The sequence below is a fragment of the Doryrhamphus excisus genome, linkage group LG4 (genome assembly GCF_037039965.1).
Source record: "Doryrhamphus excisus strain RoL-2023G ecotype Guam linkage group LG4, RoL_Dexc_Guam_v1.1, whole genome shotgun sequence".
NCBI lineage: Eukaryota > Metazoa > Chordata > Actinopteri > Syngnathiformes > Syngnathidae > Doryrhamphus > Doryrhamphus excisus.
The window spans coordinates 7930842-7946485 of record NC_136360.1 but is presented as its reverse complement, the minus strand read 5'-3'; the positions used below and the strand labels follow the sequence as shown (position 1 = coordinate 7946485).

Sequence of the window (15644 nt, the reverse complement as noted above, 5' to 3'; positions counted from 1 at the left end):
TGCCATCTGGTGGAGAGATGACACACTGCAAGTGTTTCAGACTTCCTCTTCCTCAGTCCTCTTACAGTATTTTCAGTGTTGGTGCTTCCACAACTATTGGATAATGCTGGTAATGAGTCAGTTGTGTATATATAGTACTATTTGGGAAGTAGACTCTTTTTTTATTGCATGACACCTGTACAACACTACTCATTATGGGCTGCTTTTCCATTTGCAAAAGTGGGTATATCAGGTACCAGAAGGTATTTTGTAGTACCTGGTCATCTTGGCTGCCAAGCATGCCGAGTTATTACAACTGTGGATGGGTGACCTATACAGCTGACCTTCAAGGATATATATCACCAATTTACTGCAGCAGCTGTCTGTTTTCTTACTGCCCTCAGTCTCCTGTCGGATAAAATTGAGCAGTTTAGGATGGCTGACGGCCACATGCCAAACTTATATACAGGAGACTCTTGCACTTGTAGTTTGTCTCTAGTTGCGACTGATGCATTTTATGTTTTTTTGGGGATCTGATTTTGGCATACACTCATGTAGTATTTTTCCACTTTCACGAACAGGGCGGGAAACATGAGGAGCCCACTGGACTCCCTCCCAGCAGCACACTTCTGCACGGTCATCATGCGTCCGGGTCCACGCCGTCAGCTGGCCAGCCAGAAGGCTTCACCAGTAAGTAGGGTTCTTCCACTTGTCACCCACTGATGTTGCATGAGCTTTACATCACACGGGTATGTCTGTCTGCAGGTCTATCAGGTGGCATGACGCGCTCCTCGCACTCCTCCAGCAGCTCGGACATCAAAAGAGAGGACAAAGAGGACGATGAAAACTCATCCATTGCAGACAAATCCGAGGAGGAAAAGAAGGATTCCAAAACAGCACGCAGTCGAACAAGGTAGCTTTCTTTCTCTCTTCAGACTGTTTTATTCCAATAGGATGGAGATTTTCATGTCAATTCACACAAGTTGTAGATGAAGGCATTATAAGTATTGTCAGTTCTGAGTGGATTCCTGTGTCCCATTGATGGCCCTGGTTGGCAATGTTAGGTGTTTAACGATGTTGAAATCCCCCCCCCCCCCTTCATGTCACAATTTCAGAAAGGAGGCGTTGACCCTCCAGATGCTCTCTGGCCTTTCAGACCAGAAAGATGAGTAAGTTTCTCAAAAAAAGAATAACCTCTGTTGTGCTTTGTGGGGCTCCTGCCAGATATTATGCAAAGCACATGCTCACAACATGCTAAAACATATTGATTACATGTTAAACGTATTGAATAGTTCATTTGAGAAAAATTACTCTTCTCAAAATGTGGCGTTCATTTGTTTAGGTGCACAATCCCTGCTATCTATGCTGAATGTTATTGTAGCTGTCTGTGGTTTGTTTCCATGTTTGCCTCCTGCACACAGCTTCATCACGGCTTCTCCTTCCAGCCAGGACAACGAAGATGATGAGGACCTCCCTCCTGAAGTGAAGATGGAGCGTGAGAGGGAACGGCGAGTGGCCAACAATGCCCGTGAGCGTCTGCGAGTACGGGACATCAACGAGGCGTTCAAGGAGCTCGGGAGGATGTGCCAGCTACATCTCAGCCACGACAAACCACAGACCAAACTTCTCATCCTGCACCAAGCAGTCAACGTCATCCTCAATCTAGAACAACAAGTCAGAGGTCAGTACACTGGCTACATAGAAATACACTATATCCCACAACCCATCAGACTTTATTTTTTTTTTTTTTACATACATTATAACCTGTTTGGATATTACAATTTTTAAATTTGTAAAAGTCCAGTGGCACTTAGTAGAAAAAAATAAAAAGAGCAAAAATTTACAAAGGCATAGCGTGATGAGAAAAAAATGACATGATGGGACAGGGGGGATGTTTTGTTGCTAATCAGTTTTCTTGCAAACATACAACTGATTTTACACTACTCCCTACTCACTTTCGTCAGAGCGCAACCTGAACCCCAAGGCGGCGTGTTTAAAGCGACGTGAGGAGGAGAAAGTGTCTGGGGTGGTGGGCGACGCACCCATGCAGCTCTCAGGAGGTCATCCTAGTATTGGAGGAGATGGCCACAATCCGGTTGGCCATATGTAACACCAGGTAGGCTTTTCAACGTGCTACTATTAATCTTTACTGTGGGGAATTTGAGGTCCAACGCAATCAAGCCATCAAGACTCCAGTTCAATTCCTTTTTGTTTCACTTGAAAGCAGAGGTTTTACACCTCCAACTAGAAAAAGGGCATTGGCATGCTGCTAAAAGTGGTGTGTATAGATATATAAATATATTGTGATATGAGTTTTGGTCCATGTTGCCCAGCCCTAGTACCTTCATTGTTTTGTGACTCAGACTTTGTTGTTGAAATTGTTTTCTCCCCCATCCCTCCCCCAGATGTGATGGTGTTTCCTTGGCTCCCAGTGGATGTGGCCTTAACAGATTTCACCATCCGTTAACTGTGCGTGTGTGTGTGTATATGCGTGGACATGTCTGTGTGTTGTCCATTCAACTTTTAAGATGCGCACGCACACACATACACACAAACACACACATGCATACTGCCAAAACGGACACAGCCTGTCACACTCCCAACCATGACGACAAGCTCAAATGTGAAGAACTGTTTTTTTGTTTGTTTTTTTTTTTTTTGCTTTGTTTTATACATGTACAAAAAGCCTTTTTGGACATTTTGGTTTCCACAATACGATTGAAGACCAGAGAGCTTTTTTTTTTGTTGTTTTTGCCCTACCACAAATTGGGACTTTTGACACACTGCCGAGAGGTTCTCTGGTGAACAGAAAGGAAGAAGAAAACACAAATTGAATCAAAGATTTGTGCCTCAATGTTACATGTTTTCTGTTTCACATTTAAGCAAATTGCTTGACATGTGAGGAACATTTATGGTGAGGGATTGCTTATATGTATGAGCAGTTATTTTTTAATGTATGTCATTCCCAGTGTGATGGTACAGTCTTACATATGTTATGTAACCAAGCCCATAGTTGAATTGCCTAAAATCTTTTTTTGTTTTAAATGAGCATTTGTTCTGGGGGAGGACACAAAATGAGGTGTTGGACATTTTTTCTTGAAAGATGAGTGCTGGAGATGGGGGTGGTGGGGGTTACAAATTCAAGTGTTCTGTCAAAGTGTTTGTTGACTGGACAAAGCACAGCTATGTAAGGTTGCAAGTTTGGTGTAGAAGCCCCCAAAAAGGAAGCCAATTGCACGCTTCTCTGCCATCAGATTTGAGGGCTCTCTGGTTTATTTGCTCCTCTCCAATAGATATAAAAAGTCATTTTCCTTTGTGTTCTTTTCTGAAAACAAACGAGCATTCCCACTGAATTCGCGCCCCTCGCTTTCTTCCTCCTCCTCCTCTTCCTCCTCCTCTCCTAGCAGGAGAAATGTTGACGTGTAAATTCACTCCATACAATACTCTTGATATGTTTCATTTTTCAAAATTTAAATATATATAAAAATATCTATTTTTTGTTAGCCTATACATTGTAGATTTTTTTTACATAAATGGCAATATTAGTTTGAAGTTTAGAGTGTATTGTAGATGAACTTTTACAATGGGATGTTTGACATTTACATGCGGGGTGGGGCAGAGGGTGGTTCAAAGGCTCATGACAAACTGTTAAAGAGGAGGTGTTAATTCCACTTTTATTTGAAGAAAGCATCAGCTACCCAGGTGATTTATTTTTTTTTGGGGGGGGCATATGTTGTGTGGCTGGGTCTGGGTTGTTTTTGGAACAGTAATTATGCAACTGTTTTTTTTTTTTTTTTGAATGTAGCCACAATACTTCATGTGGGTCGCCTTCATTTTGTTTTCCCTCCTTGTCCCCCACTCCCAGTCAATTTAGAGCAAGGTTGATGGCTAAGCAGGAGAACAAACCAGTGTTATTGTGATGTTATTTCCATGTAATGTTGTGAATGTCTCTTACCAACATGTAATCACAAGTGGGAGGTAGAGCATTTTGTGTTTATTTTATTGTGTATGTCATATATATATATATATATATATATATATATATATATATATATATATATATATATATATATATATATATATATATATACATTGTGACGATGAAGAAGACGACCTATACAAATCAACAGTGTGGCCTTTTCATCCTCAAGACTTAAACGATGTCATGACGGGAGAGCGATCGATACCTTACCAGTGCCTGAACTTATGGATGTTTCATTTAAGACAGTTTTTTGTATATCTTTTGTCAACCATACCATTTCATTATACATGGAGATTTCAAAAAAAAAAAGGTACTTGTTCATTCCCCCACCCTCCCCTCTCCTAAATGCTTTTTTCAATTTTTCAGGAAGAAGTTTAAATCATATAAAGATATTTTTTTTCTTTCATTGTATCTAGTTCAACAAAAAAATAAATAAATGTTACGTAGATCTTGTTTAGCTTTATTGCTTTTGTTTTCTAATGATTATTCGACTGGATTATATTTGTCCAAACTGCTGTTTCATGGGTCCAAGGCTTCCCCCTCACCCCCCAAGCCCACCTCAAAAGGTGTTTGCTTTTGACTCTGAGATGCTTCAATGTAAAGATTTTTTTTAAGTAGTTAGCTTTTTTTTTAATGAAGCATTTTCTGTATTTTTGTGTGCAAGCTATCTGCTGCACTGTCTCCATGACAGTTTCACTTCTCACTTTTTGTTGTATTTGAACAACTTTCTTGTATTTCAATTTAATATGGTTTGACTTCCTGATTGCTTAACCTACGATGCACTCTGGATGAAAGGTGTCAACGGGCTTGGTGTACTTTTAGCATATGGCATTAGTTTAATTTTGAATATTTTTCCTCATATCTTTGAGCACAAAAAAGGAGGTGAGGATGAAATGACATTCATAAGACAGCCATCATCTTGTGTGGAATGACTCCGGCAGGGCCCCCTCAGAGTGCCTCTCGAAATATATATAAATATATAAATATGGTTGACAACTGTCCTGTATATAACAGTAATGTAGCAATAAATGTTCAACTTTTAATAACATATACTTTTTTTTCTTGTCTTGGTTTTTGGGGGCTGGGAAATTATGTGCATTGAAAGAACAATAAAGGGAAGAAATTAACAGACTGGTAGTTTTGGTTATGATTTTATGTTTACATTTGAATGTGCAAGGCGATGTTTTTGTCGCGTGAAGCTGCAGTTTAAGTCAGGTTATGTGTTATGTGGTGAAAATAAACACCATGACCTGAACCGACCCTTAGCTGTTTTCACGGCGGCCTGTCAGGATATTTTCATCAGGCATATGAACGGGCAGCCGGGGGTCCTCGGGCGTCGTGAGGGAAACACTACATGGCGCAGTAAAGAAGTTCTACAGGGAAGGTCAGGATGGTGCAAAAAATACTCAACAAGTTCGTCGGAGCCAAGTACATTACGATTTTAAGGACATGGTAGGTTCGAATAACGGCAGGGGACTGTGAGGCTGTGTCGACGTATTTGTCGTTGGTGTTGCTTAAACGCTAGCATAAATACGGCTGTGTCCTGTGTGACCCATTGAGCTTTAAGTAAGCTAACGTTAGCTTAACCACATTAGCTTCCCTGTTTATTTTGGTACTGATTTAGCAAGCTTTGCCTGTTAGCATCATTCTAATCTGCAGCTAACGTAATACAAAAAACATACGTGGCTTAATGCAATATGTGTGTTGTAAGTGATATTTCAAATCCGTTATTTTCTGAAAAATAGTTTTAAATCTGCTAAGACAGTGGTTTTCAAACTGAGGTCGCGGGGCTCCAACGAGTACGTTTCTTTATTAACTCTTGAGGCGCCAGAGTTTTATCAAGACACTATTCAGTTTTGGTATTACTATTTCAAAAGATTGTCACTTGAAACTGGTAATGGATAAATGCATACTGTAAATAAGAGAAATCAAAAGTATGACCCAAAGTCATATTATAACATCAACAGGCTCAGAAATTATCAGATCCCTGTCTCGCTAGACACACTGCAGCAGGCAGTCCTGCGCTTCGTTATATAGCAAAAAAAATTGGGCGTTATGCCCTATGTTGTTCATGTTTGAGTGTGGAGCTGCAAAAGAGTTTTGGGAACCACTGTGCAAAGCTCTTATTTTAGGTTTGAGTATGAGGTCTAATACGAGAGATGTTTTTTATGTAATACTTATACAATAATGCTTAATTTTGACACTGCAAGATAGGTATGATTGGAGAGTTCTCCAATGGGTTGATCTCAAACTACCAGTAACTGCCAATGAGTCGAAAAATTAGGAAATACTTAAGTAGTGTCATATCAAATGATGCAACATGATGAAAATTGAAGGTGGCCATTATTTGGGTGAAACAGTTTTTCAGTGTTTCGATGGGAGGTTATACTGTCAGAAATGTCGAGGCCAATTTCAAAAGTTTGTTTGCTGCAAATTTAGTTGAAAAATGAAAATTTGTATTGACCATGCATATCCAGTACAAGGTGAGTAGCTGGTTTTATGTAACACTATCCTGATTATTGGCATTGTCTTTGCACTTGTTTGAGATCAAGTTTTTGTCTATTTTGTGTTCATCTAGGGTACCAAACATGGTGGCCTGGGGGTCGGTGGGCGGTGTGGCACTCGTTCACTTCACAGACTGGCGGTTAATCCTTGACTATGTGCCATACATTAAGGGAAAGTTCCGCAATGATGAGTGAAGCCTTTTTCTGAAACAATTGTGAGTGTTTCTGTAAGGGGGTTTTATCAAGTAATTCTATTTAATCGTGCTGAAACGTTTGCAATAGTTTGCAACTGAAGGCAACATTTCAGGTTGCTCGTTTCTTCTTCTTATTGTGTGCATACTGAAGAAATATATATTGTAGTTGCTGACAATGAGGCATTTGACAAGGTAACCTGAAAGCAGCACATAGTGCAGTAAAGCACCATTTGGTATGTTTATTCACATGTTTTGTTTTTTTTGTAAACTAATACTGTGGTGTTTCAAGTCAACCAAAACTATCACCTCCCTATCGCAGCGAATGAGAAGTGAAAATTGCACAGTGAAAAAAAATGCACTTTCCTTTTAGGGCTGGGAACCTCAGCATACCGCACGATGAGATACAATTTGTGTTTCATGGCTCATGAGGATAATATCTCGATGTGTTGATAGGATGAAACAAAACCAAAAAGCAGCCTTCAGCTGGGATAGGCTGCAGCTTACCCATAACTCTAATGAGGACAATTAGTGTGGAAATTTGATGCATATTTTACAGCATATTTTAACCAGGATACAACCAGCAATGCTGAAAAACCAGTCCTTTCTGTGCAACATAACTACAGGATTTTATTTGAACTTTCTGACAAACAGTGACACTATGTTAAGCTTATTCGGAAAACACTAAATATCATGCCGCTCAAGTAGATGAAATCTATGAAATAGAAGCATAACCAAAAAAAAAAAAAAAATGGGCCTGTGTTCAGTCATGCAATGCATGTTTTGGTATGGACCGAAGGATGATGTCCATACCAACATATACTAGAAATAAAGAAATTTCATGAAAATATTAAATTGTAACTTGAGTGTCTTTAGAGTCTGCTTTTTTGATACAACCTGTAGATTAATCAACAGTTTACATCTATCAGTACCGACACACTTTTTGCGTAACGTTGGCATTAAGCGCTAATGGATGGCAAATTTTGTTTGAAGAATGATTCAATGATAGTTTAAGTGAACATTATTTACACCAAAGATACTGGTCATCCCTTTTTAAAATGTTTTGACTATCTCTTGTCAACTGCCAATGAAAGCACTTTCTGGCTCTACCTCTGCCCCTTGCTATGCCTCTAATGCTCACTACCGCCACCCTCTGTTCCAATTAAACTCAGGAACAACTGTATTTTATGTGACAACAAATGCGTGAGAGAAAAAGTTATAACTTCATCCAGACTAAAGAGACATGGCCCATTTTGACATCTCAAGTATTGTTGCAAACACAGCTTAAAAGAGATAACGATAAAGCTATGACTTGTGTTCTTCACACACATACACGTACACACATAAAAAAAATCTCTATATAAAAAGGTTGCCTTTTAAGTGCAGAAAGATGATGATGTGTGTCTGCCTTGCAGGGCCAGAACATATTTTTGGACGAGCACAAGGGTGGACTGCTTCCTCTGGGCCAGTTAAAATAATTGATGTGCAGCAGAGACGTGTTAGAGGATGCATACTGTGTAATTGTTTTGACCCATGAGTATTTAAATGTAAATAAATCTTAAAGTACAGCCTTGTTTGTCCACTTATTGATATGTCCAGTCATTAACGTGTTTTTTTATAATAGTATATAATAGTAGTCAACTAGGAGGAATGCTATTGACATGATGCAGCACCTGCTCCAGTCAAAGCAGTTCCATAGGCGCTGTGATAAGGACACAATGGTGGTCTTATCATGCAGAAGGCGAAATTTGCGTGGATAATTTCTCCAGTGGAAGGGGGAGGGGACAGAGAGAGAGAAGAGATTTAATACAGCGAGACGAACAAAACCCACATCAAGATGGATAAAAACGAGTAAGTACATGGCATAAAAGCATTCAAGAAGTGTTTGCAATTGACTTTCTTGGTTTATACGCTTAACGTGCCTTTAATAATAAATGTCTATGTCAGTAAATATGAATGTTTATCATCGATCCGGTGAATTGTGCTCACGTAGCGATGCAGCGACGTGCGTTGTAGCGTCATAGAATGTCGATGTTCAAAATGTAATGTTTATTATGTCGCATTAAGTATGTTGTCGCAGCAGTGCGAGCCAAAATGTGCCATTTTGACAGATCCGTAGACCCTTGCTACAAAGCAATGCCTCGTTTTCTGCACAAACAACCCCCAAATCCATCCACGGTACGTTTATGCTTTTTCTAATTTTGCGGAAAAGGTATGTTCAATGGCTGTGCTCTACTATAGTCATTCATTTAAAAAACGAAGCCGACAACGATCGGCATTGTGGTGGTCAAATGGCTCTCCAATTTCATGAAACTTGTGCAACCCAGTCGACAACAAAACATTTGTTAACATTTATTTGACCAAAAACATCGTAGGGTCGTTGTCATTACACATTGGCCCCGACTATTTAGGTCTAGTTGACGTAGCAGTAGTAGACATCATTAATGTTAACATTGCTGCTATCTGATACCAGCGTCAAGACAAACAGCATAGATGGCGGCACTTCCGGTCTTTTCACAATAATACAATATAGGCAGTCACGTTTCGTTGAATTCAGTCACATATATTTAAAAAACATTATCCACTCTTATTCAGTCATTGTTCCTTCTATATTTAATAAGTACATTATTAAATTAGTTTCTTATCAATTCTACTTCTAGACATTCTCTATTAATTTCTTTCCCCTTATAAAATGGTAATTTGTAAACATGTTACACAGGAAGTAAGATAAGATATGCATTTATTCGTCCCTGAGTGGGGAAATTTGCAATGAACACACTGTCAGCAATTGCTGAGACACAGAGAAGGCTACGTATAAGCTCTGCTTTTTCTTACTTCCTTTCAGACGTGTCAGAAAAATAAACGAATAACTTTTTTTGTGACTATACTGTGTAATACTTTTACGACATAACGTATACACTGTAGTGTACTATATACACTGCAACATTAAACATCATTTAAACTTTTACAAGACGTATTGTTCTGTATGTGTGACTATAGTTAAATATAAAGTAAGTAAGTAAATATAACTTTTTCACTGTTTTTAATTCAAGGTGTGGTCTACTTTTGAATTGGTTTGGGACGAAGACGTAGTGCTATTATTATGATGTCAGGATGTTCTAACTTCCTGTCATGTTCTTCTTTCCGACAGCCTTGGCGCACTTTCTTCTCGTTTTCCTTGCGGATGTATTTAGGGAGGCCCGGTGGTTGCGAGGGTAGTGATGTGGTTCTGAAGAACCGCGGTGGCGGAGGGATCTGCGCGACAGCGACAAAGAGCCAAAGCAAGCAAGCAGGCTGGCTAAGCTAGCAGACGTTAGCTAGCTTACGACTTAGCTATGGTCGACATTATAAAGTGCCAGATAAGCTAGGCTAAAACAAAACAAAACACGACTTTCTGTTAAAAATTCTCGTATTAACCTGTAGTGAGTGAGTGGATTTTATAACCCCCTGAGAATGGAGAAGAAAAGGTGGGATTGCACTGCTCTCCCCAAGGGCTGGAAAATGGAAGAAGTGACCAGAAAGTCGGGTTTGTCCGCCGGGAAAAGCGATGTCTATTATTTTAGGTACTTAATAGAGCATTGATGTCACTAAACTTGTGAGGCGGCTTGTTCGCGGATGGATACACACAGGACTATTTCCTTTTTTTTATCTGAAAATGGAGGGAGGGGGTCGTCTTAAAGTTTGGGTCAAGAGGCCTTATCCCCCTACACTGAAGTGACTGAACAACAGCAGAATTGTGTTCTCCTTTAGCAGAGGAGAAGAGCCAGATGAGGAACAGAGGCAAGAGAGGGGGGAGGCGGGTCGGTTGTATAGTTTGTGGTAGGCCCCCCCACTCTAACAATCTGTGTTTCCTGTGCTGTGTGACGATGGATGCATCATGTGCATGAGTGGCGTGCACGGTCAGGACATAGTGTACACGAATACATGCAGTTGTCACTCCTCCCGTGAGGAATCACAACCAGCTCCATTCTTTAAAACGTTTGCCAAAATGTTACATATTGTGTAGTGGCCATTGAAGGTGATATAACGTGTTTGCTATGTAGTGCATTGTGAGTGCAGGGGGACCTGTCCATTTGAAATCCATTTCCACTTGCCTGTTGTGTTGCATGTTCTTGTGTGTCTGCCGCTGGTGCCGCCTCTTAATGTTTCAATGTGTCTACGTGTTGTCTTTAAAAGGATTCTCACAATTCTCCTGTTTTTTTTAAACACCACCTTCTTGGCCAGTCCATCAGGGAAGAAGTTTCGGAGCAAGCCTCAGCTGGCCCGTTACCTTGGCAACCAGATGGACCTCAGCTCCTTTGACTTCCGCACCGGGAAAATGCTGATGAGCAAATTGAACAAGAACCGGCAGAGGATGCGCTACGACAACAACAACCAGAACAAGGTGAGGGGTAAAACATGGTCATCTTTGGCCCAGGACTTTAAAAGATGTGATCCTATTTCTTCATTGTGGATTCAAGTGTCACTCCTCTCCAAAAGTTGGCTCTCAGATGTCAGTTTTGGGGGTTGAACACTGATTAAATTGACCTAAAATAGTAAGGAAGATACAGTGTCTCCCAAAAGTGACTACTACTCACTCCTTTTGAATTTAAACCTGAATATATGTGGTCAGTACAGCTCCTAAAGCAATCAACATTTACCATCCATTTTAACTAATTACACAGTTATTGTCTAATTAGTTACAGATAATTGTGTCAACATGTCACAGCTGTTTATTTTCAATTCATAGCAAGGCCATACAAGCTGTACACTGACTACACATCTACACATCTATGTTTAATTTCTATAGTGTTGTACCTTCAGAAGATATTGTGTTATAAAATGGTAGCTAGCGGCACGGTGGTTGAGTGGTTAGCATGTTGGTCACACAGTCAGGAGATCAAGGAGACCTTGGTTTGATTCTCTGCTGTGTGGATTCTGCATGTTCTCTTTGTGTCCTGCTACTTCGGTTTCCTCCCACATTCCAAAAACATGTTAGGTTAATTGGCGACTCCAAATTGTCCATAGGTACGAATGTGAGTTGCCTAAAAAATGTACAGCTGATTGGAATCTGAAGATCTGAGGGGTTTTCTTTTGCTTTGTGTTTTTTTTGTGGGTTTACTGAAACAAATCACTGATAAGCTTTTCTTGATTTTTAAGTTCAAGCTGTGTTTGTGTAACTTTTTTGTACATACATGACCATAACTATGCCAAAATACAAGTGCACTAATTTAAATTTTTCATAACGGCCAAGGGAGCAATTGACCTTTTCTGTCCTGTTTTTTCAAAGGGAAAACCAGACTTAAACACGTCACTTCCAGTCAGACAGACGGCTTCTATCTTTAAGCAGCCCGTTACCAAGGTTACCAACCATCCGAGCAACAAAGTGAAGACAGATCCCCAGAAAGCAGTGGATCAACCTCGACAAGTAAGTTCCGTACTTTTAACACCTTAAATCCTGGTTTGTTTGACAGATGTGATCCATACGTAAAGGGACATCATAAGTGTTGTCGCTTCTGTTGTTGTTGACATAACTAGCATAAGGACGTGTATCAATGCGCAGAGAAATTGTGTTTCTTGTTCTGAAATGTATAAACTCATCAAAATACGATTACATGTTATCATGAGCGTACATGTTAATGCACGATCACAGCATGTATATCAAACGATGCAACGTTGTTAGGTTTTTTTTAGTGGGCTTTATAGGCGAAATAGGTGTATACTAATTACGGCATTGTTAGCTAGCTCAAATTAACACATTTTCTTGTGTTATGATGCACAGAAAAGGGAAATAAATATCTGGTCATGATTCACGTAAGGATTTTTCCACCCCAAAAAGTGCAGTTCCCCTTTAAAGTGCTAATGACACCAAAAAACAAAATGAAAATACTCGTTGTTGAAAAGCAATGTCTTACTTTCATTGGTTTAATTTCTTTAATTTGAATTTGTACTTATTACTTTTGTCAGATTCAAGATATTTCTGCGACCATTTTGAGTTTTTTTTTTTCATTAACCGAAGGGTACCAACAATTTTGTCCACATGTGTAGCCCTGGAATAAAATGTAATCGTATTATTCTATGATTGGTATAAAAGATGGAGTAAAAATACTTTTATTTACTTACTGAAACTGACGACTCGACTGCAAAATAGGCTCGAAAGACGAGTGACCGCAAACAATTCAGGTCTGCAGGCTGGCTACTATGGAGCATATTAAAGGCATAGTTGGGACTTTTTGACATGAAGTTGTATGACATCCCCATCAGCAGTATGCTACACCAAAGGGAGGAGATTCACCGCTGCTGTAGTACACTGCTGCTGGGGGAGGTCATACAACGTCATGTTAAAATATCCCAAATATCCCTTTTAACAGGAGAAATGTAGATTGACCTACTGCCAACTTGGCACTTCTCCATAGTCGAACATCTTGTGGGTTTTTGACTTTTTCTCTCCATCTGTGGGGCAATATGGACCCACAAAGTTCTTGAGAAATTAAAGCTAATTGCTCTTGATACGGTAGACTTGGCATTATTATTATGCCATACATTATTACATTCATGAAAAAAAGTTATCTTAAAATGATGACGATAATATTGTTTATTGCCAGTTATTAATCATATCCATCACCTTGCACAATAGAAATTAACAGGAAAAACTCTAGATAACCCACACAATGAAGAGAGTTGCAGTAATCGAGCTTTGTATAATAAATTGATGGGCAAGAGGACAACGCCCAAATGCTGCACAGCAGTGTGAGCGAGGGCCAAACCAAACAAAGCAGCTTTGTAAATACAAGCACTCAAACCTGATGAACAACAGTGTCTTAATCAAGTGCTCTTTGCTTGTTCATTTCACTCTCTCCAGCTGTTTTGGGAGAAAAAACTCAGTGGTCTGAATGCATATGACATTGCAGAAGAGCTGGTGAAAACCATGGAGCTGCCTAAAGGCCTTCAAGGTAAGCACTTTCATATTTTTCACATTTTATGTTCAATGGAGACCTCCGTTGAAATGTGTAGCATGCCACTGCTGCTATTGAGTGATGACTTCCTCCCCTCAGGTGTTGGTCCAGGCTGCACGGACAAGACGCTGCTGTCGGCCATCGCCAGCGCCCTCCACACCAGCGCTGCCCCCATCACCGGCCAGCTGTCTGCTGCCGTGGAGAAGAACCCGGGTGTGTGGCTCAATACCACGCAGCCGCTCTGCAAGGCATTCATCGTCACTGATGAGGACATCAGGTGGGCTACCGCCATTCTATACTGTATCACACTGTATGCTGCACTTCATTGTCACTCAAGGGGAAGAAGAAATTAACTATTGTTAAAATACATAAAAGTTGACCTGTACTTTGACTAATTAAAGAAGGTATGGTGATGCGACCTCCAGAAGTGTGGTGATGACCGCAGAACAGGAAATGCAACTTACAGTGTCATAGGATAGCGTCTGGCTGTTCTGAGCAATAAAATTAGCACATATACTTAATGCTGGTAATTCCAGCAATACATATAAAAACCACTAGGTGACACTGTCGTTCTACAAATGCTTTCCTCTTGCCTCTCCAGTACATGTGCGCAAGTATTTTACTGTATTTTATTTCCATGTAGTATTTCCATGATGGAAAAGGCTGTATGTGCTGCTGATGTTTCATTCAGTTCGGGTTGCTGTTATGTTTGGGAACAGGAAGCAGGAAGAGCTGGTGTACAGTGTGAGAAAGCGCCTGGAGGAAGCGTTGATGGCCGACATGTTGGCTCACATGGAGGAGGCGACGGCCGGTGAGGGCGACACCGTCAAAGAGGAGGGAAACAGCAGTGAGGACATGGAGAGCGTATAGCGGCACCTCGTCCTTCTGCTGCACTTGTAGAGGAGGAAGGATGTCATTGTGAAAAGGTTTTTTTTTTTTTTCTTGGTCGTCTTCATACACATAGACATTTGACGAGCCCCTTTGTGATCCTGATCTCCACCAGTTGCAATCATGATGACCAAAAGACTCCAAATGTTGAATAAGATAAATATTTTTACATAACTTTCTTGAGTTATACAACCATGTTGGTGACATTTTGGGGTGCTTACTCATTTTAAGGCAGATTGGACATGAATGTTTTGCCACTATCTTGAATTTTTATGATGCCCTCCATGTTTACTACTCTTATGTCTGTGGCGAACATTTGTAACTTAAATTTATACACTAATTAGTGTTAATGTTGTTGATGTTGCCAAGCAAAGTGATCTTTTATCAGTTATTTTTTTTAAATACATGCAAGTCACTACAGACATAAGTTGGTGTCACAGCAGATCGCCCATTACTTCCTCTTTTTTAACTTCTCCTCACTAATTGATGATCTCATGAATATATATTTTTTTTGAGTCCCGGTTTTGTTGATGTGTAATGGTAAAGAATTATGTTTCATGCTGAAATTGTCCAATATCAGCAAGCTTAATGCTGAGAGGAATTTGATTGTATTGCCTAATAAAAGTCATTATGTCAAAATACACTGTAATGCTGTATTTTTATAGAATTGTAAAATATGATTATCATTTTTAATGCGTGCATTATATGTTGACATACTACTCAGGGTTGTCATCGACTGGATGATGTAACGAGTTAAATTCCCATTCAACCTCTTTAGATTAACAGTTAACTTGACAGTAGTCCTCTAAGTGTCTATTAAATGTGCATGGACAAAGTGCACATGCAACCTCAGGGGACGTTCTCCTGAGTGGTGTAGGATCCCTTGTAGTGTGGATGTTATTTTTACTGTGATATGTTTTAGGCCTTCAAGTAGTTTAAAAATGGCAACGCTGCAGCTGTACACCAAGGTAAGACTATGTTTATTTAAAATTATATATAATCCATTGTTTTATTATCACTGCATTGTGTGGATTTATCTAGTTACATTTTTTTAAAGTTGTTTGAAGTCAATGTTCTTGCAAAGGTCATTTAATGGTAATATTGTATTGTGTCAAACTCAATCTCACAGGGGGCCAAAACTCAAAGCCTCCCACCCGCTTGGACA

The 15644-nt window shown here is 39.8% G+C and overlaps 3 protein-coding genes across 8 annotated transcripts in view; all 3 read left to right on the top strand.

The window, feature by feature from the left end:
- tcf3b (transcription factor 3b) overlaps positions 1–5011 on the top strand; it is a 31514-nt gene extending 26503 nt beyond the window's left edge. For 3 of the 4 annotated variants that reach the window (XM_058074084.2, XM_058074083.2, XM_058074086.2), the window contains 6 exons: positions 561–669; positions 745–892; positions 1095–1148; positions 1401–1660; positions 1944–2095; positions 2385–5011. In XM_058074084.2, the coding sequence (XP_057930067.2) occupies positions 561–669; positions 745–892; positions 1095–1148; positions 1401–1660; positions 1944–2089 (717 nt within the window). In that variant the 3' untranslated portion in view covers positions 2090–2095; positions 2385–5011. The remainder of the gene's footprint in view (positions 1–560; positions 670–744; positions 893–1094; positions 1149–1400; positions 1661–1943; positions 2096–2384) is intronic. The other variant, XM_058074085.2, reaches the window with a different exon arrangement.
- Positions 5012–5275: 264 nt separating this feature from the next.
- Positions 5276–8224, top strand: LOC131130037 (cytochrome b-c1 complex subunit 10-like). The gene is made up of 3 exons (XM_058074090.2): positions 5276–5413; positions 6540–6680; positions 8072–8224. The coding sequence occupies exons 1-2, from the start codon at positions 5352–5354 to the stop codon at positions 6658–6660; spliced, it is 183 nt and encodes a 60-aa protein (XP_057930073.2). The 5' UTR covers positions 5276–5351; the 3' UTR covers positions 6661–6680; positions 8072–8224.
- A 124-nt stretch (positions 8225–8348) lies between these two features.
- Positions 8349–15120, top strand: mbd3b (methyl-CpG binding domain protein 3b). Of its 3 annotated transcripts, XM_058074088.2 has the most exons (7): positions 8349–8507; positions 10407–10475; positions 10881–11040; positions 11926–12063; positions 13498–13588; positions 13691–13868; positions 14311–15120. In XM_058074088.2, the coding sequence occupies exons 1-7, from the start codon at positions 8494–8496 to the stop codon at positions 14459–14461; spliced, it is 801 nt and encodes a 266-aa protein (XP_057930071.2). In that variant the 5' UTR covers positions 8349–8493; the 3' UTR covers positions 14462–15120. The 3 variants fall into 3 exon arrangements, with proteins under 3 accessions (XP_057930071.2, XP_057930072.2, XP_057930070.2); XM_058074089.2 differs by lacking the exon at positions 10407–10475; XM_058074087.2 differs by lacking the exons at positions 8349–8507; positions 10407–10475 and adding an exon at positions 8542–10219.
- Positions 15121–15644: the final 524 nt, after the last annotated feature.

Coding starts and splice junctions, on each gene's coding strand:
- mbd3b (XM_058074087.2), top strand. CDS start 10,110: ATGGAGAAGAAAAGGTGGGATTGCACTGCTCTCCCCAAGGGCTGGAAA. Junction 13,589..13,690: donor GCTGCCTAAAGGCCTTCAAG/GTAAGCACTTTC, acceptor TCCTCCCCTCAG/GTGTTGGTCCAGGCTGCACG. Junction 13,869..14,310: donor GTCACTGATGAGGACATCAG/GTGGGCTACCGC, acceptor GTTTGGGAACAG/GAAGCAGGAAGAGCTGGTGT.
- LOC131130037 (XM_058074090.2), top strand. CDS start 5,352: ATGGTGCAAAAAATACTCAACAAGTTCGTCGGAGCCAAGTACATTACG. Junction 5,414..6,539: donor ATTACGATTTTAAGGACATG/GTAGGTTCGAAT, acceptor GTGTTCATCTAG/GGTACCAAACATGGTGGCCT.